This window comes from Rhinoraja longicauda, chromosome 6 (assembly GCF_053455715.1).
Source record: "Rhinoraja longicauda isolate Sanriku21f chromosome 6, sRhiLon1.1, whole genome shotgun sequence".
Classification (NCBI taxonomy): domain Eukaryota; kingdom Metazoa; phylum Chordata; class Chondrichthyes; order Rajiformes; family Arhynchobatidae; genus Rhinoraja; species Rhinoraja longicauda.
Window position 1 is genome coordinate 43,725,241 of NC_135958.1, and position 27,458 is coordinate 43,752,698.

The window sequence follows — 27,458 nt, forward strand, 5'->3', positions numbered from 1 at the left end:
CGCCATCTAACAGCACCAGAGCTCCACTCTGCAGCCCGTTACACACTAGAGCCATCTAACAGCACCAGAGCTCCACTCTGCAGCCCGTTACACACTAGAGCCATCTAACAGCACCAGAGCTCCACTCTGCAGCCCCTTACACACTAGAGCCATCTAACAGCACTAGAGCTCCACTCTGCAGCCCGTTACACAATCGCGCCATCTAACAGCACCAGAGGTGCAGCCCGTTACACTAGAGCCATCTAACAGCACCAGAGCTCCACTCTGCAGCCCGTTACACACTCGCGCCATCTAACAGCACCAGAGCTGCAGCCTGTTACACACTAGAGCCATCTAACAGCACCAGAGCTGCAGCCTGTTACACACTCGCGCCATCTAACAGCACCAGAGCTCCACTCTGCAGCCCGTTACACACTAGAGCCATCTAACAGCACCAGAGCTGCAGCCTGTTACATTCGTGCCATCCAAACCCCCAACTAGTAGGGCTGAATGGCTCCAGTGAGGCGAGCGCAAATGAATAATTTATTCCTCATCACTGTCGCCACCAAGATGATGGAGGTTAAAAAGAAATATTAACCAATGTATCATGCACACAGAGCATCAAGGATCTAAAGGGTGTGTACAATTAACAGGTGGCCGCATCTTCAGGAGAGGAAGCACAATTAATCTTGCAACAAGGTCACGGCCAGTTATGGACTAAAGCAGCGGTGAAGACAGACTCCAGCTCCGTTAGGAAAGATTATCAGGGAGGGTGAAATTTCCCACTTTACTCTCTTTTTCATTCTGATTATTAAACCAGAAACAATTCCACGAGCCCCCAAAGCTCTATCTAACTCTCTCTTAAATTCATCCAGTGATTTGGCTTCCACTGCCCTCTGTGGCAGAGAATTCCACAAATTCACAACTCTCTGGGTGAAAAGGTTCCTTCTCACCTCAGTTTTAAATGGCCTCCCCTTTATTCTAAGACTGTGGCCCCTGGTTCTGGACTCCTCCAACATTGGGAACATTTTTCCTGCATCTAGTTTGTCCAGTCCTTTTACAATTTTATGTCTCTATAAGATCCCCTCTCATCCTTCTAACATCCAGTGAATACAAGCCTAGTCTTTTCAATCTTTCCTTATATGACAGTCCCGCCATCCCAGGGATCAATCTCGTGAACCTACGCTGCACTGCCTCAATTACAAGGATGTCCTTCCTCAAATTAGGAAATCAAAACTGTACATAATACTTCAGATGTGGTCTCACCAGCGGTAGAGTTGCTGCCTTACAGCGAATGCAGCGCCGGAGACTCAGGTTCGATCCTGACTACGGGCGCCGTCTGTACGGAGTTTGTACGTTCTCCCCGTGACCGCGTGGGTTTTCTCCGAGATCTTCGGTTTCCTCCCACACTCCAAAGACGTGCAGGTTTGTAGGTTAATTGACTGGGTAAATGTAAAAATTGTCCCTGCTGTGTGTAGGATAGTGTTAATGTGCGGGGATCACTGGGTGGCGCGGACTTGGTGGGCCGAAAGGGCCTGTTTCCGCGCTGTTGAATCTAAATCTAAAAAATGAAAAAAATCGATACAACTGCGGAAGAACCTCTTTACTCCTATACTCAAATCCTCTTGTTATGAAGGCCAACATGCCATTAGCTTTGTTCACTGCCTGCTGTACCTGCACGCCAACTTTCAGTGACTGGTGTACAAGGACACGCAGGTCTCACTGCACTTCCCCCTTACCTAACCTGACACGATTGAGATAATAATCTGCCTCCTTGTTTTTGCCGCCAAAGTGGATAACCTCACATTTATCTACAGTATACTGCATCTGCCATGCATCTGCCCACTCACTCAACCTGTCCAGGTCACCCTGCAACCTCCTAACATCCTCTTCGCAGTTCACACTGCCACCCAGCTTTGTGTCATCTGCAAACTTGCTAGTGTTACTTCTAATTCCATCATCCAAATCATTAATATATATGGTAAGTAGTTGAGGCCCCAACACCGAGCCTTGCGGTACTCCACTCACCACTGCCTGCCATTCTGAAAAGGTCCCGTTTACTCCTACTCTTTGCTTCCTGTCTGCCAACCAATTCTCTATCCATGTCAACACCCTACCCCCAATGCCATGTGCTCTCATTTTGCTCACCAACCTCCCGTGTGGGACCTTATCAAAGGCTTTCTGAAAGTCTAGATACATTACATCCACTGGCTCCCCTTTATCCATTTTACTTGTCACATCCAAATTCCAGAAGATTAGTCAAGCATGATTTCCCTTTCATAAATTCATGGACTTGGACTTATCCTTCTACTGCTATCCAAATGCACCGTTATTACCTCTTTAATAATTGACTCCAGCATCTTCCCCACCCCCAATTGTCAGACTAACTGGTCTGTAATTCCCCGTTTTCTCTCTCGCTCCTTTCTTGAAAAGTGGGATAACATTAGCTATCCTCCAATCCACAGGAACGGATCCTGAATCTATTGGACATTGGAAAATGATCACCAATGCATCCACTATTTCTAGAGCCACCTCCCTGAGTACCCTAGGATGCAGACCATCAGGCCCAGGAGATTTATCAACCTCCAGTCCTTTCAGTCTACCCAATACTATTTCTCGCCTAATGCAAATCTCTTTCAGTTCCCCTATCCCCCTAGATCCTCTGTCCTCTAGTACATCTGGGAGATTGTTTGTGTCTTCCTTAGTGAAGACAGATCCGAAGTACCTGTTCAACTCTTCTGCCATTTCCTTGTTACCCATAATAATTTCACCCGTGTTTGCCTTTAAGGGACCCATATTTGCCTTTGCTAATCTTTTTCTCTTAACATAACTAAATAAGTTTTTACTGTCCTTCTTTATATTCTTGGCCAGCTTCCCCTCGTACTTCATCTTTTCAGCCCGTATTGCCCGTTTTGTTACCTTCTGTTGTCCTTTGAAAGTTTCCCAATCCTCTGGCTTCCAGCTACTCTTTGCTGTGTTATACATATTTTTTCGTTTTATTCCATCCCTAACTTCCCTTGTCAGCCACGATTGCCTCTTACTCCCCTTAGAATCTTTCTTCAGCTTTGGAATGAAATGATCCTGCATCTTCCGGATTATGCTCAGAAATTCCTGCCATTGCTGTTCCACCATCATTCCTGCTAGGATCCCTTTCCAGTCGACCTTGGCCAGCTCCTCTCTCATGCCTTCATAGTCCCCTTTGTTCAACTGCAACACTGACACTTCTGATTTAACCTTCTCCCTCTCAAATTGCAGATTAAAACTAATCATATTATGATCACTACCTCCAAGCGGTTCCTTTACCTCGAGTTCTCTTATCAAATCTGGTTCATTGAACAACACTAAATCCAGAATTGCCTTTTCCCTGGTAGGCTCCAGCACAAGCTGCTCTAAGAATCCATCTCAGAGGCACTCTACAAACTCTCTTTCTTGGGGTCCAGAACCAACATGATTTTCCCAGTCTACCTGTATATTGAAATCCCCCATCACCACAGTGGTATTACTTTTGTTACATGCCAGCTTTAACTCCTGCTGCAACTTACACCCTATATCAGGGCTACTATTTGGGGGTCTGTAGATAACTCCAATTAGTGTCTTCTTACCTTTACAATTCCTCAACTCGATCCACAGTGACTCTACCTCGTCAGTCTGTCACCCCTTGCAAGGGTCTGAATTTCGTCCCTCACCAACAGAGCTACCCCACTGCCTCTGCCCACCTGCCTGTCCTTTCTATAACCCTGAATATTAAGTTCTCAGGCCCGATCCTCCTGCAGCCACGTCTCTGTAATCCCCACAATGTCATATCTACCAACCTCTAACTGAGCCTCAAGCTCATCTACTTTACTTCTTATACTTCGCGCATTCATATACAATACTTTTAATTCCTTACTCATCTCACCTTTCACATCGATCCCTCTTACACTTGGCCATTCTCTCCTATCCCTTTGTCAGCTTTCTTTCCCGTTTATTCTGGGGTCATTAACTATCCCTTTATTCTCTTTCCCTTTAACTCCATCCTTGACTATCCCATTTGACACCCCCCCACCCTATTTAGTTTAAAACCACCCATGTAGCAGTGGCAAACCTGCCTGTCAGAATGCTGGACTCCACCTGTTAAGGTGCAATCCGTCCCTTTTGTACAATTCCCCCTTACCCCAAACAGATCCCAGTGGTCTAAGAATCTAAATTCCTGCCCCCTGCACCAGCCACACATTCAGGTCCCGTATCTCCCTGTTCCTGCCCTCACCAGCAGGGGAACTGGAAGCAAACCGGAGATAACTGGAGGTCCTGCTTTTCAGCATTTTTCCGAGCTCTCTAAAGTCACGCTGTAGAATATTCATCCCCTTCTTTACGACGTCTTTTGTGCCCACATGCACTACCACTTCTGGCTGTTCACCTTCACCCTTGAGGATTTCCTGCACTCTGTCCGTGACATCCTGGATCCTGGCACCAGGGAGGCAGCACACCATCCTTGAATCCCGCCTGTTGCCGCAGAAACCCCTGTCCGTACCTCTCACAATGGAGTCTCCTACTACCACGGCGTTGCCTGACATCGGCCTCTTTGGTTTTGGCTCAACAGCACGTTTTGCTTCGCAAACCAGTCTGCCGCACCCGGGGTCCCTTGCACACCATTCCTTCCCTTTCTCACCATCACCCACCTTCTCTCTTCCAGTACCTTCGGTGTAACAATCTCACTGTAGGACTTGTTCAGGAGCGACTCAGTATCTCGGATGGACCTGAGGTCATCCACTTGCCTCTCCAGTTCCCCAACACGGTCCTTCAGGAGCTGTACCTGGATACACTTCTCACACTTGTAGCAGCCAGAGGCACCAGCGGTGTCCCTGACCTCCCACATCCTGCAAACATCACACTGAATCAGCTTGCCTGACATTTCCATCTTGCGTCTTGCGCTCTCCAGCGTTTGGTGTGGCGTCCTCCCTCAGCCTCCTCGCCGAAGACTCGCACTTTTCTCACAGGGCACTTCCCTCGACAGGGCCACTCCCAGACAAGCCACTCCCCTTGAGCAAGCCTTGCTTATATCAGTTGCTAAATTGACTAATTGTCCAATTCACCAATCTTCTAATTTGATTTCTCAGCCAATTCCTGCACACTCCTAACCTGCCTTCCTCTGACGAGCTTGAAGGTATGTGCTTCTCCCGACCTTGACTGAAAGACTGCAATCGGCCCTTTGGCGCTCTTTTTTAAACGGCTTTTCCCTGTGACTCACTCACACTTCCAGCCAATGGTTGTCCTCGCTGCTGCTTCTTCCGACCTTGACAGCAGAGTGGGATACACATCAAACATAAACCCAGGCATCTTGTTGTGTACAAATACCGAGGACAGTCGCTGGGAAAAACTCTCAACACTTTCTCACAATCCACGCTCACAGGCATTGCAGCTTTGTAACAAACCCTGAGCCCACCTGGCACACGGAGCCCATGCAGTGGGTTTGACAGAGCCATTCCGATCTCTGTCATCCCGTACCGCTCCAGTAATGTGTGCCCACTGATCTCTTTCCACTTCTCCAAGATGGGCTGAGGAAGGGCAGCCGATCCAGACACCATTAATCTGAAAATAAAACCACAGTTAACAATCAGAACAATGAAAACCTCAACAATGCAGAACGACTGAAGGGACAGGAGCATCATAGACACCCTCCTCTTGTCATCAAATCATGCTCACTTGAGTTTATTGTCATAGCACAATAGGAATCTGAGGGGTAACTTTTTCCCACAAAGGGTGGTGGGTGTATAAAACAAGCTGCCAGAGGAGGTAGTTGAGGCTGGGACTATCCCAACGTTTAAGAAACAGTTAGATAGGTACATGGTTCGGACAGGTTTGGATGGATATGAACCAAACGCGCGCGGGCAGGTGGAACTAGTGCAGCTGGGACATGTTGGCCGGTGTGGGCAAGTTGGGCCAAAGGGCTTGTTTCCACACTGTATCACTCTATGACACGTATGATAAAGTACAAGTACAATAAAGTCTTCTGGTAAACAGTTGTTTTTCAGATGAGAGGGAGATGTACGATGTACAATGATTATCCTGAAGGTTCAGTGTGAGAACCACTGCTTTATGTTACTGAGGTCTTTCCTCGTCTGCTGTCTCACATTCCCTCTATTTCGTGCTCCCTGTTCCCTAGCACTCGTGTTCCACCCCACCAGCCAACTCTTTGAACGTACTGACAAACACAATTTCTGTCAGGTGCAGCCGGTTACACCCTCCCCTCCCCTTTCCGTGTTTCACAGGGGTTACTCCTTCTGTGACTCCCTGATCTGCTCATCTGTTTCCTCCCACTCCATGTCTCACTGCACTCTCCCATGCAAGCACCGGCATTCACCTCGGCCCTTCCACCACCCCGGCACCCACTACCCCGGCACCCACCACCCACCATCCCGGCACCCACCACCCCGGCACCCACCACCCCGGCACCCACCACCCCCGCACCCACCACCCCGGCACACATCACCCCGGCACACATCACCCCGGCACCCACCACCCCGGCACCCACCACCCCTGTACCCACCACCCCGGCACCCATCACCGCGGCACCTATCACTCCCGCACCCACCACCCACCACCCCGGCACCCACCATCCCCGCACCCACCACCCCGGCACCCACCACCCCCGCACCCACCACCCCGGCACCCATCACCGCGGCACCCATCACCCCCGCACCCACCACCCACCACCCTGGCACCCACCATCCCCACCACCCCGGCACCCACCACCCCCGCACCCACCACCCCGGCACACATCACCCCGGCACACATCACCCCCGCACCCACCACCCACCATCCCGGCACCCACCATCCCGGCACCCACCATCCCGGCACCCACCATCCCGGCACCCACCATCCCGGCACCCACCATCCCCGCACCCACCATCCCCGCACCCACCATCCCCGCACCCACCATCCCCGCACCCACCATCCCCGCACCCACCACCCCCGCACCCACCACCCCCGCACCCACCACCCCGGCACACATCACCCCGGCACACATCACCCCGGCACACATCACCCCCGCACCCACCACCCACCATCCCGGCACCCACCATCCCGGCACCCACCACCCCCGCACCCACCACCCCGGCACACATCACCCCGGCACACATCACCCCGGCACACATCACCCCGGCACACATCACCCCGGCACCCACCATCCAGGCACCCACCACCCCGGCACCCACCACCCCCGCACCCGCCACCCCCGCACCCACCACCCCTGCACCCACCATCCCGGCACCCACCACCCCCGCACCCACCATCCCGGCACCCACCACCCAGGCACCCACCATCCCGGCACCCACCATCCTGGCACCCACTACCCCCGCACCCACCACCCAAACAAGCATTCCAGGTGAAGCAGCGACTGACTGAAGAAGGGTCTCGACCCGAAACGTCACCCATTCCTTCTCTCCTGAGATGCTGCCTGACCCGCTGAGTTACTCCAGCTTTTTGTGTCTATCTTTGACTTGTATTTCTTGCTGCATTCAATGTTCACTGTGACCGCCTGCCTCCCCATTGCACAACTCAGGTACTTTGTAATCTCCTGGACTGCACATTGAACTTTATAACTGAGTCTGAAGAAGGGTCGCCTATACAAGTTCTCCAGAGATGCTGCCTGAGCCGCTGAGTCACCCCACACTTTGTGTTTATCTTTAGTATAAACCAGCATCTGCAGTTCATTGTTTCTCCCCTCCCCTCTTTCCCAGCTCTGAGGAATGGTTCCTGGTCCACACTGTTTGCTGGCTGAATCATTTCAGTAATTCTGCTTTTGGTGCTGGTTTCAAAGCATAAAAAGCAGTGAAAAGGAAAGTGACAAACTTCAGGAGGCCTGTGAAAATGAAATGTGATATACTTAGGTCAGGAAGATGTGGACAGTAATATGCTGAGTGCTCCACTTTTCAGGGGGCCAGGAAGAATTAATTGTCCAGCAAAGCAGTTGAAGTACATGTGACCAGGCTCCCAAAGGCATAGTTGGTAGAGCCGCTGCCTCCTAACTCCAGCCACATGCGTTCAATCCTTACCATGAGTGCTGTCTGTGTGGAGTTTGCACGGTCTCCCTAAGACGATGGGTTTCCTCTGAAAGTGCTGGCTTTGTCACTTGAGTCAATGTGTGTGGGATGTGTGTTCACTGCGTGCTGTACAGTTAGGGCTGCCAACTTCCTCACTCCCAAATACGGGACAAGGTGACGTCACCGCCCCGAGCCCCACGTGACCTCACCCAGCCAGCGGCCACGTGCTCCCACTCCACCAATGGCGGCCACCCGATCCGGGCGGGGCGGTGACATCACCCTTTGTCTCTTCTTTGGGAGCGAAGAAGTTGGCAACCCTACTAATACGGGACAAGGGCGGTCCCGTACGGGACAAATCAATATAGCCCAAAATACGGGATGTCCTGGCTAATACTGAACAGTTGGCAACCCCATGTACAGTGGGCCTAGTGCTCATGTAGTTACCATGTAGTGGTCATGTTGGGGAGTTAGTGAAAATGTGCAGAGAGTAAAATGGGATCAATGCAAATGATGGGCAGACCTGGGGAGAATCCTCCTGGCATTTAACTTAGTCTTCTCTTTTTACACTTTAGAGATACAGCGTGAAAATAGGCCGTTCGGCCCACTGAGTCTGCACTGGCCAGCGATCACCTCGTACACGAACACCATCCTATGCACTCGGGACAATTTACAATTTTTTACTAAAGCCAATTCATTTACAAACCTTTTTGGAGTGTGGGAGGAAACCGGAGCACATGACAAAAACCTATGTGTTCACAGGTGAAATGTACAAACTCTGTACAGACAGTACCAGTAGTCAGGATTGAACCCGGGTCCCTGTGCTGTAATGCAGCAACTCCACCACTTTGCCACCTCTTCACGTGCCTTTTCATGTGCATCTACCCCCTGCTCTGACTCCTGCCTACCTGACCTTTCCTCCTCGAGGCAATGTCCCTCCCCATCTGGACATCTACTGAACTACAATCCCCTGCCAACAGTTTAAATCTTCGCCAAAAGCTCTAGCAAACAGCCTCAATGATCCAGGTCCATCCTGCACCTCCCCTTCAGCCAAGCATTCATCTGGCCTTCCCTTCTGTTCCTCCACTCACCAGGTCACGGCACCGGAGGTATTCCAGGGATCACAACCTTTGCACTCCCTAAACTCACACTGCATGGCCTCATCCCTTCTCCACCTGATGTTGTCGGTCCCATAATGCACCAGCACGGTTCGCCCTCCCTTTCTGAACACCCAGCAGCTGCTGACACTGCCTTGACCTGGAGTCTCGTCTGTGGCCATTGAAACATCTTTTCTAATTACCTGGCAACAGTGTCCGTGAATCACACTCTTACATTTAACAGGGCTTGATTTGTTCCCTTACCTGATGTTGTTCTTGCACACGCTGTGGATGAAATCCTTCACGTGGCTTTGAGTGAAGTTCTTGGTGTGGTATTCAATGAGGCGGGCATACACAGTGGGTACTGCCATGAACACATTGATGCGCGGACCTCCTGTGCCATTGTTCTTCAGCAGGTAATCCCAAACCTTGTAAGAGCAATATTGGAAACATGGAGACTGCAGATGCTGGAATCTGGAGTAACAAAATGGGCTGCTGGAGGTACAGTGGGTCAAGCAGCATCTGTGGAGGGAATGGACATACCACGGTTTGGGTTGGGACCCTTCCTCTGGACTGAAAGCGTGGAGGGGAGATAGCCAATATATGGGGTGGAGAGGGGGAAGAGCTGTCTGGTGGCAGGTGAGGAGGGGTGGCTCGGTGGATGGAGAGAGGCTGGAGGTCATTAGTGCACTTCATTCATGTTCCTACACTGCTGGTCTGTCACTGAGAGCTGTTCTCAGAACAGGCCCTTCAGCCCACAATGTCTGTGCCAAAAATGATGACCTCCTCCGCCTGCACATGATCCAAATCCCTCCATGCTCTTCATGTCCACGTGCCTATCTAAAAGCCTCTTAAATGCCACTATTGCACCTGCTTCCACAACTACCCCTGACATTGCGTACCAGGTACCCATCAGTGGAGTCTCAAGAAGGGTCTCGACTCGAAACATCCTTCTCTCCAGAGATGCTGCCTGCCCGCTGAGTTACTCCAGCTTTTTGTGTCTACCATCGATTTAAACCAGCATCTGCAGTTCTTTCTTGCACAGGTACCGACCACTATCAGGTCTCCCCTTAGCCTCTGAACTCCAGAGAAACAATGCAACTCTCCTGATAGCTAATACCCTCTCAACCAGACATCATCCTGGTATCCTGGTAAACCTCTTCTGCACCCTCTTCAAAGCCTCCACATCCTTCTTGTAATAGGGGCAAAAACTCCAAAAGTGGTTAAATCAAAGTTTTATAAAGCTGCAACAAGATTTCCTTTCACAAAATGCTGGAGTAACTCAGCAGGTCAGGCAGCATCTCAGGAGAGAAGGAATGGGTGACGTTTCGGGTCGAGATTCTTCTTCAGACCCTCCTGCTCTAAGTTTAGCAACAAGATTTCCTGACTCTTATACCCAGTGCCCTGACCGATGAATGCAAGCATATCTTACACATCAATCTACTTGTGTTGCCAATTTCGGAGAGCAATGGACTTAGACCCCAAGATCCCACTGTACATCATTGTTGTTAAGGGTCTGACTATTAACTGTACTTTTCCCTATACATTCAACCTCCCAAAGTGCTCGGATACAACTCCACCTGTCATTTCTCCACTCATATCTGTACCTTTATACCACCGTATTCTTTGACACCCTTCCTCATCGTCCCTAATTCCACCAATTTTTGAAACGTTGTCCTGACTTGAAATGTTGTCTGTCCGTTCCCCCCACAGATGTTGCCTGACCCACTGAGCTTCTCCTGCATCTTGCTTTACTGAAGGTGCAGCATCTGCATCTCCTTATGTCATAGAGTGATACAGTGTGGAAACAGTCCTCCAGCACAACTTGCCCACAACGACCAACATGTCCCACCTACACAGGTTTTGGGACAGGGCTTTCTCCATCGCTGCTCCCACCCTATGGAACTCACTACCCCAAACCGTTAGAGACTCCCCCACACTCACCACATTCAAAACATCGCTGAAGTCTCACCTGTTCAGTACTGCCTTCAACCACTGAAGGTCACCTCACCTTCTGTCTCCTTTCTCTGTTCATTTATTTATTTACTTATTTATCTATTTATTAATTTCCCTATGTTCTCAAAATATCTGTAAAGCGTCTTTGAGTATATGAAAAGCGCTATATAAATAAAATGTATTATTATTATTATTATATCCCTCCAAACCGGTCCTATCCATGCACCTGTCTAACTGTTTCTTAAACATTGGGATAATCCCAGCCTCAACTACCTCTGGCAGCTCGTTCCATACACCCACCACCCTTTGTGTGAAAACGTTACCCTATTAAATCTTTTCCCCTCCACCTTAAACCTATGTCCTCTGGTCCTCGATTCGCCTACTCTGGGCAAGAGACTCTGTGCGTCCACCCAATCTATTCCTCTTATGATTTTATACACCTCTATAAAATCACCCCTCATCCTCCTGCGTACCAAGGAATAGAGACCCAGCCTACTCAATCTCTCCCTACAGCTCACACCCTCTAGTCCTGGCAATATCCTCGTAAATCTTCTCTGTACCCTTTCCAGCTTGACAACATATTTCCTATAACACGGTGCCCAGAACTGAACACAATACAGTACTCTAAATGCGACCTCACCAACGTCTTATACAACACGAACATAACTTCCCAAATTCTATACTCTGACTGATGAAATCCAAAAAACCTTTTTGACCACCCTATCTACCTGCAACTTCACATTCAAGGAACCATGCACCTGCACTGCTAGATCCCTCTGCTCTACTACACATCCCAGAGCCCTACCATTCACTGTGTCCGTCCTGCCCTTGTTAGACATCCCAAAATGCAACACCTCACATTTCTCTGTATTAAATTCCATCAACCATTTCTCAGCCCACCTATTCAATCGATCAAGACCCTGCCTCAATTTTTCACAACCATCTTCGCTATCTGCAAAACCGCCCACTTTTGTATCAACAGTCCGCCAATTTCTGTGTAATTTGCAAACTTTCCAAGCATCCCATCAACATTTCCATCTTCGGAATGGACTGACCAATGAGGCAAGAGGAGTAGAACTCACAGAGGCAGACCAGGCATTTAGGACCACAGTGTTTCAGGAATTCTGGGGGGATGTTATCAGGACCCTGGGCTTTTCCACATTTCAGTTGAGAGATGACAGAAGAAAGTTCTGCAGAGGAAAAGGGTGCTGACAGGTGCCCATCAGCACCTGGAGCTTTCCAAAGATTAGTGGTTTCCTGTTTGACAGAACGAGTATGGTTCTTGTCCGCATCTTTGGAGTGGCCATTGACCAGGAACTGGTGGGCGATGAAGTTGGTCGTGACAGGACAATGCTTTGGGCGGGTACTTTGACCGGTGAGGCGATTGAAGGTCTTCCACGCCACCCTGCTGGAGTGTGTGAAGTCGATTCCTTGGACTGTCTCTTCCCACCGCTCTCTGCGCTTCTTATCAAGGCAGTTTGTCAGTTCCACAGCCTTGGAGGCAGCCTCTTTGCTAGGTTCAGTGTGCAGGAATGCGTCGTAGCATGCGTCACACTCTTCGTCCCATGTGGGGATGTACTGGCGATGAGAGCCGCGAGGAATGGAACTCTTTGCTGCCCTGATGAGGAGTTTGCAGAGGGCTGAGTAGGTATTGTTCAGGTTGGTGGGGATGGGGGTGGGAAAGCTGTCGATCCAGAAGTCCACCAGACTTGTGAACTGGTCGCACCTGGCCTTGAGAAGATTTGAAGATCTGGCGGAAGGCCGCCGTCATTGCGCTACCAAAACCAAACAAGCCTGCGGACGACCCAAGGAACTATCGGCCCATCTCACTCCTCTGTGTCCCGTACAAGCTCCTCGAACGGCTTCTCCTGGCCCGGCTCGATCCATTCGTCGACCCTCAACTACCTGCTGAACAAGCCGGATTTCGTCGTGGACGCTGCACCACCCATCAAATAATCAAGCTGACTAATGACATCGAAGACAGTTTCGAAAAGGGTCACAAGGTGGGCATCACACTGGTGACCTCACCGCTGCCTATGATACTGTGTGGCACCAGGGCCTGATCTTGAAGCTCCTCCGAACCATCCCTGACCGTCATTTAGTGCGGTTCCTTGCCAATATTCTTGCCAACCGCAGTTTTGTACTCAAGACCAGCGACGGACAATCGAGCCGACTGCGACGCCTAAGAAACGGAGTCCCCCAAGATTCGGTACTGGCCCCCATGCCCTTCAACCTCTATATCAGCGATCTGCCACGCACGACCTCGCGCCAGTATGAATACGCAGATGATTTGGCCCGATTGCACTCGGACAAGAGCTGGTCAAATGTTGAGGACGTGCTCTCGGCGGATATGGAACTTGTCGCGGGCTACCTTAAGACCTGGAGACTAAAACTGAATGTGGCAAAAACCACCACAACAGCCTTTCACCTGAACAACAAGGAAGCTCAACGCCAGCTAACCGTCACCCTCAACGCCACCTAACCTCATCCCTACCCTACAACCCATTTCCTACATACCTCGGGGTGAAACTAGATCGGCAGCTGACCTACAAACAACACCTTGAAGCTCTCCGTGCTAAAGTCTCGGCACGGAACAACCTCCTGCGTTGCTTGGCCGGATCGTCACGGGGCGCCAGGACATCTACACTCCGAGCCAGTGCTCTTGCACTCGTGTACAGCGCCGCTGAGTACGACGCCCCAGCATGGTGCCGCAGCGCTCATACCAGCAAGCTAGACGCCACCCTCAACGACACCATGCGGATCATCACTGGCTGCCTACGCCCTACTCCGACGGATCTCCTGCCGGTGCTCGCAGATATCGCACCCGCCAAGCTTCGCAGAGAGTTCTTCACTCATAGGCTGGTGTGCAAGGCCCCATCGGACGCCAAACATCCTTTGCACCACCTCGCCCAGGATTCACAGCAACTGGGACCTCAACGCCTGTCATCTCGTTGCCCTTTCTCCCGTCATGCAGCGACCCTCTGTGGCTCCGGTTTCAACATACTAGGAGCATGGAGAACCAGCTGGGAACAGACATCGCGACCTCCTCAATTCACCGTCGCACCGAACACCACAGTCCCAGCTGGCTCGGACATACCCCGCAAAGAGTGGATCGCCCTGAACCAGCTCCGCACAGGGGTCGGCCGGTTCAACGCCAACATGCATCATTGGGGGTTGCGTCCATCAGCAGCCTGCGTGTGTGGAGCAGACCAGCAAACAGCGCAGCGCGGCATGTCCGACTGCACTGTCCTCCATCCCACTGGTGGTGGGGTAGACCTCACGGCCCTCGACAACAGCACATTGCACTGGATACAGCGCCTGGAGGGCAATACATAACGTCTGCTGCCCCAAACGCAAGAAGAAGAGAACATTTCCATGCGAGTTATATTTCAGAACAAGAGGTCTTAGCACAGATCTCTGTGGAACCACAATGGTCACAGATCTCCAGCCAGAGTAGGGAATATGGACAAACTGGCTGAGTGGACGTGAACATAGCTGATGAAATATAATGTGGTAAAATCTAAGCACAAGCATAATTGTATGAACACACAATACACAGCAAAAATCGCACAAAGACCACAGTCTACTATAATTAAGTGCATGGCAACAGCGACTCTACTGCTACAGAAAAGTCAGGGAACACAAAGCAGTGAGATTTCTCTGAGAAAACACTGTGAAAGCATTTATAAAATCCTCTCTCCTGTTTATAAAGCAATCAATCACTAGAACTAAGTTAAAGAGTTCGAGTCTACGCCAAGCTCACAATCTGCAAAATGTCACTCTTGCGGGAAGTGTCGAATCGATCTCCGTCCCAGGTGCCAATTATTTTGTCGTCTGCACACTGCGAGTCTGTATTTAATTACAGACCTATGGTACAGGAGCAGGGTAAAATACTCTGGCTTATTGTTTGCTGACTATTGTCCATTGGAAAGCTAAACTTTCCTTCAGCTGAGTTTTTCTCTGAGGTCAAAGGGTAAGTCTCTGTAAAGGTGATTCATGTCCTTCATTGGCTGAATCACAGCTGAGAAATGACTTGGGAAAGGTTGCTTCGTAATTCCAAGGCGTAAATAGACCCGAGAGCCCCGAGCCACAGGCATCTACAGTGTCACTGCACATTACTGCAACTGCATTCCCGATATGGCCTTTTCTGTCAAATGTACCACTGGCTTTAAACAGCAGACTATGACCCCAACACAGCATCATTGCTCAATGTCAGCTCATCGATTGGCTTGTGTCACCAGGCAGCACGGCCAAGAGGTTTGATACAGAGAGAGCAATCAATCACCAGCTTCCAACACACAGTGCAGTTACAGACTCCCCAGCTGCCCTGTCCCCATCCAATCCTTACACCACTTAGGGGCGAGTGGAGTCAAGGGATACGGGGAGAAGGCAGGCACGTGTTACTGTTTGTGGATGATCAGCCATGGTCACAATGAATGGTGGTGCTGGCTCGAAGGGCCGAATGGCCTCGTCCTGCACATATTTTCTATGTTTCTATGTTTCACTCTGCAGCCATCACTGATCTGTGCATTAAGGTCAGTCTAATCCCAGTATTGATCTCTGCCTCCTTCTCACACATTAGTATGAAAACAAAAGCACAAGATACAACCAATCAACAGCAGGAATAGTGCTTACACCAGAGTTAGAATTTCTCTGGGAATCTCTGTTTACATGGCTAACGATGTATTAGGGTCATAGTAGAAAATTGTACAGAAATGAAACAGGCCCTTCTGCCTACAGCATCTATGAAAATAATCATACCTATTTATACTAAACTCACCTGCCTGCATACAGGACATACTTTCTATGTTTAGTTTAGTTTAGAGAACAGACCCTTTGGCCCACTGAGTCTGCGCCGACCAGCGATCTCCGCACACTAGCACTATCCAACGCACACTAGGGACAATTTACATTTATACCAAGCCAATTAACCTACAAACCTGTACGTCTTTGGAGTGTGGGAGGAAACCGAAGATCACAGAGAAAACCCACGCGGTCACAGGGAGAAGGTACAAACTCCATACAAACAGCACCCGTAGTCAGGATCGAACCCAGGTCTCTGGCGCTGGCAGCAACTCTACCGCTGCAACACCATGCCGCCCCGAGGTACAAGTCTGAAGAAGGGTCTCGACCCGAAACGTCACCTATCTTTTTTCTCCAGAGATGTGGCCTGACCCTCTATCTATTCCTGTATGCCCTGCTCATTCAAGTACATGTCCAGATGTTTCTTGTGGGTGGGCCAAAACGTTATATCTCTAAACTGAACTAAATGTTGTTCCTGCCTCCACCTCCACTAGTAGCTCATTGCAGACATGTACAATTCTAAGATGTAACATGATAAGAATTTGATAGACTTCTATCATGTCACCTTGTAGCCTCCTTCACCCCACCAAAAACAGACACAGCCTATCCAATTTATCCTGATAACTCAAGCCCTCCAATTGAGGCAAGATTCTTGTGAAAAAAACAAAAACTGCTGGAGGAACTCAGCAGTTCCTCAGTCCATTTCCCTCCACTTGCAGCCTAACCTGTTTCAGCACTTTGTTTTTTGCTCAAAATTCCCAGCATCTGCAATCCCCTGTGTAAACGTTCCTGTGCATCTTCTCTGCACCCTCTCTAGTTTAATTATGTCCTTTCTCCAGGGTGACAACCAGAACAGCACGCAATTCTCCAAATGCGGTCGAACCAATGTTTTTGTGCATCTGCACCGTGTTTTTAGTCAGCTGGTTGAGATATTAACTGGTGCAGGAAAGTAGATAACAGAATCAAACTACGCATTTATTAATCATTAGTGAATTCTGTAACATTTTTTTCCCCAAAACACGTATTCCTCTCCCCATCGTTACCCATGTTCCCACTTACCCGCTGAGCACTGAACTCTGGCAGCATCACACAGGTCGCGCCCACCCAGAGCGGGCACAGCAGCTTGTTGAGGATTCCATGCAGGTGGTGCAGAGGTAGCACGTGCAAGATTACATCGTCCTTGCTCCACTCCCACTGCTTCACCAGGGCGGTTATCTGCAGGGTGACAAATGGTGATGCTCCACATCACACCCTGTGGCATGAACACTCAAAGCAAGCGGCTATAACTGAGTAACACACACAGTGACCTCATAGCACCCTGTGGTATTAACACGCAAATCATGTGGCCTTAACACTGACTAACATAAAGATGACAGCATGTTAATACTACAGGGTGTGATGAAAACTATGGGGCCTTAACACTAACTAATACACAATAACTTCAATAAAACTTCACATAGCACTCTCCAAAATTTTCTATGGAGTGGTCTGCTGGAGCAGCAACATCTCAGCAGCGGAAGGGAAGAGACTCGACAAGCTGGTCAGGAAGGCCAGCTCTGTCCTGGGTTGCCCCCTTGACTCAGTGCAGGTGGTGGGAGAGAGGAGGATGATGGCAAAGTTCACATCGCTGCTGGACAACGACTCCCACCCCATGCAGGACACTGTCACTGCACTGAGTAGCTCCTTCAGTGACAGAGTCCTTCACCCCAAGTGCGTGAAGGAGATATAGGAGGTCCTTCCTTCCTGCTGCTGTGAGGCTGCACAACTAGCACTGATCCCAGCAGACAAGTCAACAATAACAGCTAAGAACACACGGAAACTGATGACAATCTATGTATCTTTTATTTATAATGAATGATCCCTTGCTCTCTTGCTATCCACTTTGCTGCTGTAACACTGTAAATTTCCCCGGTGTGGGATGAATAAAGGAATATATTATTATTATTAATCTCTTCAATGTCTGTAACACACATTAGTGTACCGAGAGGGGAAAGATTTAAAACGGTAGATGGAATAAGCTGCCAGAGGAAGTGATTGAGGTAGATATAACAACAACATTTAAAAGAGATTTGGACAGGTACATGGACAGAAAGAGGGGTAATGGTCAAATGGGACTTGCTTAAATTAACATCTTGGTCGGCATGCTTGTGCTGTACTGAAGGGCCTTTTTAATTACTTCAAATACCCTTAATTTCTGATCACAATCCAGTATCTAAATCATCAACTTTCATACTCAGTGCCTATAATGCTAGATCATATATGTTGACTGTAGTATTATCTGAAATACCAGGTCTTATACATGCAGACTGGAAGGCCAGATCAGTCTAATCTAGTTCTTGTCCCAGCCTTGGTCCAAACATGACCATAAAGCCTAGTCCAAAAGGTGAGATGATTGCTGTTGATATAAAAGCAGCTTCAAATGGAGGTTTATCCAGTAGTCCCAGTGCAACAAAAGCCAACGGATGTCAAAAACATCTCAACAATTGGAGTAAAACATTGCACAATGATTGTGTTTGCTGGAGATTCATAATTTCAGCCACAAGACATCACTGCAGGGGTTTCTCAAGGTAGTGTACAACACCAAGCCATCTTCAGCTGTTTTGTCAATCACTTTCCTTCCATCATTTGTGCATTTGGACATAGCTCCTAGTAATCAGCTCAGGAAATTACTTAGGGAAGAAAAGCAGCAAAGATATAAAATGACCTGACTCCTCAGAATGCCGTGGGTGGTGAGGACTCCTTTGGGCGGCCCTGTTGTTCCACTGGTGTACAAGATCATGGCTCCTCTTGGTCTCCAGTCTGCGACAATATAGGTAGCATCTGCCACTGGAAAATCAGCACATCGGTGCTTGGGATCAGGGGCGCATCGTTGGGTCTTCAATAATGGAAGGCATTTCACCTGAAGTCTGTTAGCAACTGGTGTTATCAGTTCTGCGTAATCCTCCTCCACAATGATTAAAGTGCTCTGAGAGTCCTGAACAACATACTCAAGCTCTGGAGCTGGATGCTTCTTGCAGAGAGGGACTGCAACACCGCCACTCATCCAGGAAGCCCATTGTGCAATAACGAAAGAAACATCATTGGGACACAAGATTGATATCCTCTGCTCCTTGATGTCACCATCAGAACACCCCAGAGCACTCTGAATCTTCCTTGAAAGGCCCTGGCTGCATCTGTACAGATCCTTGTATGTGTAACTTCCATGATCATCCACAATAGCAAGCCGATCTGCAAAGTTAGCCGCCCTTGTGAAGACTTGTTCTGTTCTTGCGAACGAGGATGCTGTTGTACCCAGGTTCCTCTTCAGCCATTTGTGGATATTTACACTCCCAACAATGGATGCTGAATGTCGACCCTGGACGTAGTATTGAAATACTGATTCAAGTGTGCTTCTCAATAAACCAGAGAGCATTGTACACCCACAATCCACAGCTATCTGTCCAACTTTATTGCCGTCCTTCCTGCAGATTGAGATAAAATACATCATTAGATATGTAGTACTTAGAACGGTGCAGCACAGGAACAGGCACTTCAACCTTCAACGTCTGTACCGAACATGATGCCATTAATCTCCTCTGCTTGCACATGATCATATCCTTCAGTACAGGCATGGCTTTAAGGTGAGAGGATCAAAATGGAGACATTAATTAGAGCAGAACAAGTTTTTTTTAAACACGAGGGTGGTGAATGCCTGGCACACCCTCCAGGGGTAATGGGTGAGACAGATACGATAGTGGCATTTAAGAGACTTTTGGATAGGTATATGTATATGCAGGAATAGAGGTATATGAATTATGTGCAGGCAGATAAGAGTTGGTTTTAGCATCATGTTCAGCACAGACATTGTGGACCGAATGGCCTGTTCTTGCAATGTTTAGTTTATTGTCACGTGTACCGAGGTACAGTGAAAAGCTTTTACTGCGTGCTAACTAGTCAGCGGAAATACAATACATGATTACAATCAAGCCATTCAGTGTGCAGAGACATGATAAAGGGAATAACGTGACCAATGTATAGTGCAAGATAAGGCCAGTACTCTTCTACATATGTTCTAATTCCCTGCATATCTACGTCCCTATCTAAAATGCTACTTAAACACCACTATTTTAAATGCCTCCACCAGCATCCCTGGCAGCGCGTTCCAGACATCCACCACTCTGAGTAAATAAATTTGCCTACACATCTCCTTTAAACATTGCAATCTCTTCTTAATGCTATGCCCTGTAATCTTGGCATTTCCACCCTGAAAAAGATTTTGACTGTCTACCCTAACTATGCCACACATACTGTTATATACGTCTATCGGGTCTCCCCTCAACTTCCGCACTCGAGAGAAATCATTCCAATTTAGAGCTCTATTCCAGGCAGCATTGTGGTAACCCTCTTCACCCTCTCGAAACTCTCCACGTCGTTCCTGTAACAGGACGACCAGAACTTCACATAATACTTTAAATGTGGTTAGTGGATGATAAGGAGTTTGAATCTATTTGTCCAAGTATGTTCAGATTGGAGGAAGTTGGTCCCTGTTCATTTGAAGGATTCATGGGCGCCTCACAAGCTCTAACCTGAAATGCGCTTTGTCTTAAACACAGCGCAACCCGAGGAGGCAGTGGGAGCTCAGGAGGATTAGAGTGAACCGCACTCATCCACCCTCTATCTCCCAGTTTCCATTGACTTCATCTCAGCCGGACCGGAAGTGGAGCCGGCGCCCAGTGTCCGGATGGAACAACAGTGGGAGTGCGAGGGCCGGGCCGGCCGGGGGAGGCGGATTGCCACGGACCATTGGTTGCCCAGGTAACGGCCGGGCTTGTGGCGGGCTGTGGGCCCCGCGGGCGTTTGCGCCTGAATGCAGGTCCTGGCGTCCGTCCGGCCGCTAAAGTTTAATCCCACAGACCTTGTGGGTTTTCGCGGAGCTGCTTACAGAGTAGAGCAGCGCGGCGAGCACCGGGCCCCTGCACTGTGACGGGTGTGACCCACCAGAGCGGCACAGATCCAGGTCGCTGCGCTGCGCTGCGCTGGTACCGTTCAACCTCCATGACAGCGGTAGACCGGCGCTGGTAAACCCGCCTCCCCGCCAAACTCCCCCCCCCTCTCTCCCCCTACTAAATTCAGAGATTCTGAGAGGCGCGATCGACACACGAGAAAAACGAGACGACTCGTTATGATTAGTCCGTATTGATTTGTGCATGGGCAATCCGGTCTCACGAATCTGATTGATTTTTTAAAAAAAGAGATGACCAAGACGATTGATAGGCCAGTGCAATAGATGTGGTCTACATGGATTAAGGTTTAAACGCTGTAGCGTGGCCGGGAAGGTTTAGATCGCATGGGACCCAGTACAAGCTTGCCAATTGGCGACAACATTGGCTTGAAGGTAGGCGATGGTCGAACGTTGTTTTCCAGACTGGAAGCCTGTAACAAGTGGGATCGGTGCTGGGTCCACTGTTGTGTTATTTATGTTAACGATTTAGATGTGAAAGTAGGTGTCCAGATTAGTACATTTGTGGATGGGATTAAGTGAATAATATAGAAGGTTATGATTACAACAAGAATTGTTGTAAAACAGGAACATTTGTTTGTTTGTTCATTCATTCATTCGTTCTTGTTCAGGCGCTGTGTGCATTGGCAGCCAGCTAACAGTCGCTTGTCTTTTTCTTTTTGTTTTCACTTTTAATTTCAGGTTTTCGTGTACCTTGCATGTTGTGACTGTTGGAAGACCAATTTCCCTCCGGGGATGAAAAAAGTTTTATCATATTGTATCGTAGGATCTTGATCAACTGGGCCAATGTGCCAAGGAATGGCAGATAGATTCAGTTAGAACAACATAGAACAGAACATAGATAAATGTGAATTCACAAGTTGTAGGAGTAGAATTAGGCTATTCGGCTCATCAATTCTACACCACCATGCAATCATGGCTGATCTCTGCCTCCTAATCCCATTTTCCTGCCTTCTCCCCATAACCCTTGACACCTGTTCTAATCAAGAATCTGTCTATCACTGCCTTAAAAATATCCACTGACTTGGCTTCCATAGCCCTCTGTGGCAATGAGTTCCACAGATTAACTACCCTCTGACTAAAGAAGTACCTCCTCACCTCCTTTCTATACCTTTATTCTTATTACCAAAATGCCATTATCAAGAATTGTTGCCAGGACCTGTCTTGCACAGTAAATTGTCGGGCCCTGGAGAGTGGTGTAGAACAGAGAAACATGGAGGTGCAGGAATATGGTTCCATGAAAGCAGTGGCACAGCTATACAGGGTGAGGAAGAAGGCATTTGGCACGCTTACTTTCATTCATCAGGGTATTGCGAACAAGGATTGGCACGTCATATTGCAATTATGCAAGAAATTGATAAGGATATATTTGGAGTTCTGGTATTTTTGCTGTGGAAAGAATGCCATTAAGCTGAAAACAGTGCAATAAGATCTACAAGGATCTTACTAGTTCTGGAAGGTTTGACTTGCAAAAAGAGACTGGACAGTTTAGGACCTTTTGCCCTGAAGCAAAGGAGGCTGAGGAGTGACCTTATAGAGGTACTTAAAATCATGAGTGCATTGATAAGATGAACAGATGCAGTCTTTTCTCCAAGATAGGAGGGTTTAAAACTAGAGGGCATAGATTACGAGAGGAAATATTTAAAAGGGACCAGAGGGACAACTTTTTCACACACATAGAATGAGCTTCCAAAGGAAGTGGTGGATGTAACTACAATTACTTAAAAGACACTCCGATGGGTACATAGATAGGAATGGTTTGGAGGAATATGGGCCACTGGGACAACACCTGTCCCTATACATCCTCCCTCGACTCTGTCCAGGGACCCCGAAGGTGCTTTCAGGTTAGGCAGAGGTGCACTTGCACCTCCTCCAACCTCATCTACTGTATCCATTGTTCAAGATGTGGACTCTTATACGTCGGCGAGACCAAACGCAGACTGGGCGATCGGTTCGTGGAACACCTTCGCTCGGCCTGCGTGAACATAGAAAATGAACCTACCTGATCTCCTGGTTGTTGGACACTTTCATTCTTCCTTCCCATTCCTACACGGACCTTTCTGTCCTCGGTCTCCTCCATTGTCAGAGTGAGGCTAAACGCAAATTGGAGGAACAGCTTCTCATATTTTGCTTGGACAGCTTACAGCCCAATGGTATGAATATTTCTCTCATTTCAGGTAGCTCTGGCATTCCCTCTCTCTCTATCCCTCCCCCACCCAAGTCGCACTAGCTTCTCGTTTTCATCCTACAAACAGTTAACAATGGCCTGTTTCCTTTATCATTGTTACCTTTTTTCATATCTTTCATTCATTGTTCTTTATCTCTCCACATCACCATCTATATCTCTCATTTCCCTTATCCCTAACCAGTCTGAAGAAAGGTCTCGACCTGAAAAGTCACCCATTCCTTCTCTCCAGAGATGCTGCCTGAGTTACTCCAGCTTTTTGTGTCTGTCACTGCTATCGATAATTATACTTAGCCAGCTCCAATGTGTAGACCAGGTGTAGGAGGACAACTGCTCTCTTCCCCATTGCACCTTCAGTAATGCGGTTCCCTCTCGGGACTGACCACAGGGCCACGATGCCTGGATTTTGTACTCGAGTAATTGGAATGACAGCCTGGCCTCGGGCAAGGCCCCAGGCAGCGACGGGATTCCCCTGACCTGATCAAGCACTGCAAGACTACCTTACTGCTTCCTCTGCCAGTGCTGGCAAGAATGAGCTGTATGGCAGGACATGAGGGATGCCACGATCATTACCCTCTACAAGAACAAGGGCGAGAGAAGTGACTGCAACAACTACAGAGGCATCTCCCTCCTCAACATCGTCAGCAAGGTCTTTGCTCGGGTCATCTTGATCCGCCTGCAGAAGCTGGCAGAACGTATCCACCCAGAGTCACAGTGCAGTTTCCGAGCTGGAAGGTCAACAGTAGACATGGTCCTCTCCCTTCGCCAGCTCCAGGAGAAGTGCAGAGAACAGGGGATGCCCCTGTATATTGCTTTCATTGACCTCACCAAGGCCTTTGACTTCGTCAGCAGAGATGGCCTATTCAAGACTTTCCCAAAGATCGGCTGCCCACCAAAACTGCAGAGCATGACAGAATCCTTCCACATCAACACGAAGGGGACAGTGCAGTTCAATGGCTGCTTCTCGGAGCCCTTCGACATCCGCAGTGGCGTCAAACAAGGCTGAGTCCTCACTCCCACACTCTTTGGGATTTTCTTCGCTCTGCTCCTGAAACATGCCTTCAGCACCGCAACAGAGGGGATCTACCTGCGTACTAGATCAGACGGCAGGCTCTTCAACTTCACCCGCCTCCGAGCCAAGACAAACGTACGTGAAGCTCTCATCAGAGACATGTTGTTCGCCGATGACACAGCAGTTGTGTCCCACATCCAGCAGGAACTACAGTCAGTGATGGACCGCTTCTATCGGGCTTGCAAGGACTTCAGGCTGACCATCAGCCTGAAGAAGACGAACGTCCTGGGACAGGATACCGCCTGTCATCACCATCGACAACTACGAACTCGATGCCGTCCATCAGTTCACGTACCTCGGCTCCACCATCACCGACAACCTCTCCTTGGACACAGAGATTGACAAGAGGATCGGGAAGGCAGCTACAACTCTCGCTCGCCTCACAACTCGAGTGTGGACCAATCCAAAGCTGACAGTGAAGACAAAGATAGCAGTCTACAATGCTTGTGTCAACAGCACGCTGCTGTACAACAGTGAGGCATGGACTACATATGCCAGACTGGAGAGAAGACTCAACACCTTCCACCTTAGAAGCATCTGCCATATCCTGGGTATATCCTGGGAGATTCTGTCTCGCACTGGCCTTCCGAGTATGTACACTCTACTCAGGCAGCGCAGGCTGCGATGGCTGGGCCATGTCCACCGCATGGAGGATGGCCGTATTCCCAAAGACATCCTCTATGGAGAGCTAACATCTGGGAGGAGAACCATCGGCCGCCCCCAGCTACGTTACAAGGATGTCGGCAAGAGAGATTTGAAGGCGCTCGACATCGATGTGGAGTCCTGGGAGAGCCTTGCAGCTGACCATACGAGGTGGAGAGGTACCCTGAACCAACATCTCAAAACGGGGGAAGAGAAACTGATGAACGCAGCGGCAGACAAGCGGGCACGCAGAAAGGAGCGCAGCAACTTCAACAGACCAGAGACCACACACAAATGTGACCTTTGCGACAGACACTGTCACTCCCGCATTGGTCTCTTCAGCCACAAGCGACGCTGCTCTAGCCGAGGTGTGGAGCAAGCAGCCAACTAGGATGCATCACCCATGGGCAGCCATGACCGAGGAGGCCTAAGAAAGAATTGGAATGATTCTTTATCCATAAAATCTTTGAGATGGACATGAGAGATATCACTGATTCAAGGCTAATACTGAATACAAAAAACAGGGATTTGTTGAAGAGATGCATGCTACAGTAGACTAACTGTTTGGAGTTGGAGGCTCTTCCTGAGGAATGATTCCTGTGGATCCTGTGATGATCCCTTTGGGAGTGGACATTGAAGGCCCAACAGAATTGTGGGTAACACTGGAGCCTGTACCTCCAACAGTGTGCACTGCCCTATTCCTCAGCACTGTGTTGCCAGGATGGAACTGTCAGAGTAGAGAGCACAGCTTTAAAGATTAGAGAGCACAGCTTTAAGGTGAGAGGGCCAAAGTTTAAAGGAGATGTGGGACAGGTTTTTTTTACATGGAGAGTCGCGGGTGCCTGTACTACTGCCGGAGGTGGTTGGGTAGGGAGATAAGATGAAGCCTTTAGATAGGCACATGGATATGCTGGGAATGGGAGAATATGGATCATATGCAGGCAGTGGAGATTAGTTCATCTTGGCATAATGTTTGGCACATACATTGTGGGCCAAAGGGTCTGTTTCTATTCTGTACGATTCAATGTACTATTAAATTCACCTTCTTAGAGCACTCATGAGCCTTAGTTTAGAGATACAACATGGAAACAAGCCCTTCGTCTCATCGAGTCCACGCCGACCATCGATCAACCATATACTAGTTCCATTCTACACTCTAGGGGCAATTTATAGAAACCAATTAATTAACCTTTAAACCTGCATGTCTTTGGAATGTGGGAGGAAACCGGAAAAAACCCACATGGTCACAGGGAGAATGTAGAAACCTTCACACAGACAGTACACGTGGTCATGATTGCACCCGGGTTTCTGACGCTGTAAGGCAGCAGCTCTACTGTTGCACCACTGTGCTGCTCTTTGCTAAATACATTTTGATACTGAACCAGAATTTAGGGAAAATAACCAGCAGGGCCCGGGGAAGTGAGATGTGTGATTCCTTTCATGTCTCAGTGAGATCAGAGCAACCATGCTGGGAAGCAGTTCAGTTCGTTTGAGATGAGAGTGAGCGTAGAAATGTCTGACACTAATTGCAGAGTGTGGACAGTGCAGGAATATGAATGACTTTACATATTTAAACTACATCCATTGACATTATTTGAAATGGCAATAAATGCGCCGGAAAATAGGATATGGATTTAATATATAATGTAAGATAACACAAAATAATTGCAAGAAGTAATTGTAGCCTGTCATGGTTGCTCTTGTTTAACAGCTGCAAGGGGCAATTATGAAGATATTAGCATACTTGAATATATTTTCGCAGTCAGACTGTCAGCTCGTGAGTGGTCTAGGACTGCTCAACACAATCTGAGTTCATTCATTCATTCAAATAGGGATTCGGAAAGGTCTTGCTCAGTTGTCTCAACGATCCACTCTTGAGACATCCTTTCTCAATCCACATGCAGCCCCTCAGTAACATCATCCAGAAACAAGACATGGGTTACCAAGTGTACCCTGCAGCATTCATTCCATCTCAACACCATCTCTCTATCTTTCCTCACTCTGATTTATTACATAGATTACCCACAGCTGGTCTTCAGGCATAAATAACAATGTCCTTCAACAAAATACTGGAAAGAGTAAAACTGTTGTCTGCGCTTCCTTTAACATAGAACAGGATGCACAAGAACAAGCCCTCCCCCCCACTATCAAAAGCATCTACACCAGACACAGCTTCAAGAAAACAGTATCTGTTTTCCCCACCATCCGGGCCGTGCCCTCATCTCACTGCTACCATCGGGCAGGAGGTACAGAAGCCTGAAGTTCCACACCACCAGGTTCAGGAACAGCTGCTTTCCTACAACCATCAGGTTCTTGAACCGACATGCCCAATTCTAATCCTACCTCAGCAACGTAACGCCTCGCACTACTGTGGACTTGTTTACTAATTATGGTTTTGCACTAATGTTTTGTTTTTCTGGACAGTGTTTTTTCTTTTTGCCATCTTCGTAAATGTAATTATAGTTTATGTCTTTGTGTGTTGTACAATCTATATGCCTGTGACGCTGCGCAAGTTTTTTTTATTGTACCTGTACCTCATCGTACTTGTATATATAACAATAAAAATTTGACGAGGATTTTGGAGGATTCTACACAAATAGTAATCAACTAGACCAAATGGACCCATTGGGCCCAAACCTCTCCTGCATTGGTGCAGCACCCTCTCCTCTCCCCCTCCCCTCCATCTCCCCCTCCTCCCCTCTCCCTC

The 27,458-nt window shown here is 48.6% G+C and overlaps 2 protein-coding genes across 3 annotated transcripts in view; one reads left to right on the top strand and one right to left on the bottom strand.

The window, feature by feature from the left end:
• acsf3 (acyl-CoA synthetase family member 3) overlaps window positions 1–20,540 on the bottom strand; it is a 39,571-nt gene extending 19,031 nt beyond the window's left edge. Inside the window, 5 exon segments of the mRNA XM_078401801.1 lie at window positions 5,402–5,547; window positions 9,359–9,522; window positions 16,913–17,068; window positions 18,558–19,314; window positions 20,419–20,540. Coding sequence (XP_078257927.1) covers window positions 5,402–5,547; window positions 9,359–9,522; window positions 16,913–17,068; window positions 18,558–19,265 — 1,174 coding nt within the window. The 5' untranslated portion in view covers window positions 19,266–19,314; window positions 20,419–20,540.
• A 438-nt stretch (window positions 20,541–20,978) lies between these two features.
• cbfa2t3 (CBFA2/RUNX1 partner transcriptional co-repressor 3) overlaps window positions 20,979–27,458 on the top strand; it is a 116,429-nt gene continuing 109,949 nt past the window's right edge. The window contains exon 1 of one of the 2 annotated variants that reach the window (XM_078400906.1): window positions 20,979–21,227. The gene's annotated coding sequence lies outside the window, so the exon portion shown is untranslated. The remainder of the gene's footprint in view (window positions 21,228–27,458) is intronic. The other variant, XM_078400904.1, reaches the window with a different exon arrangement.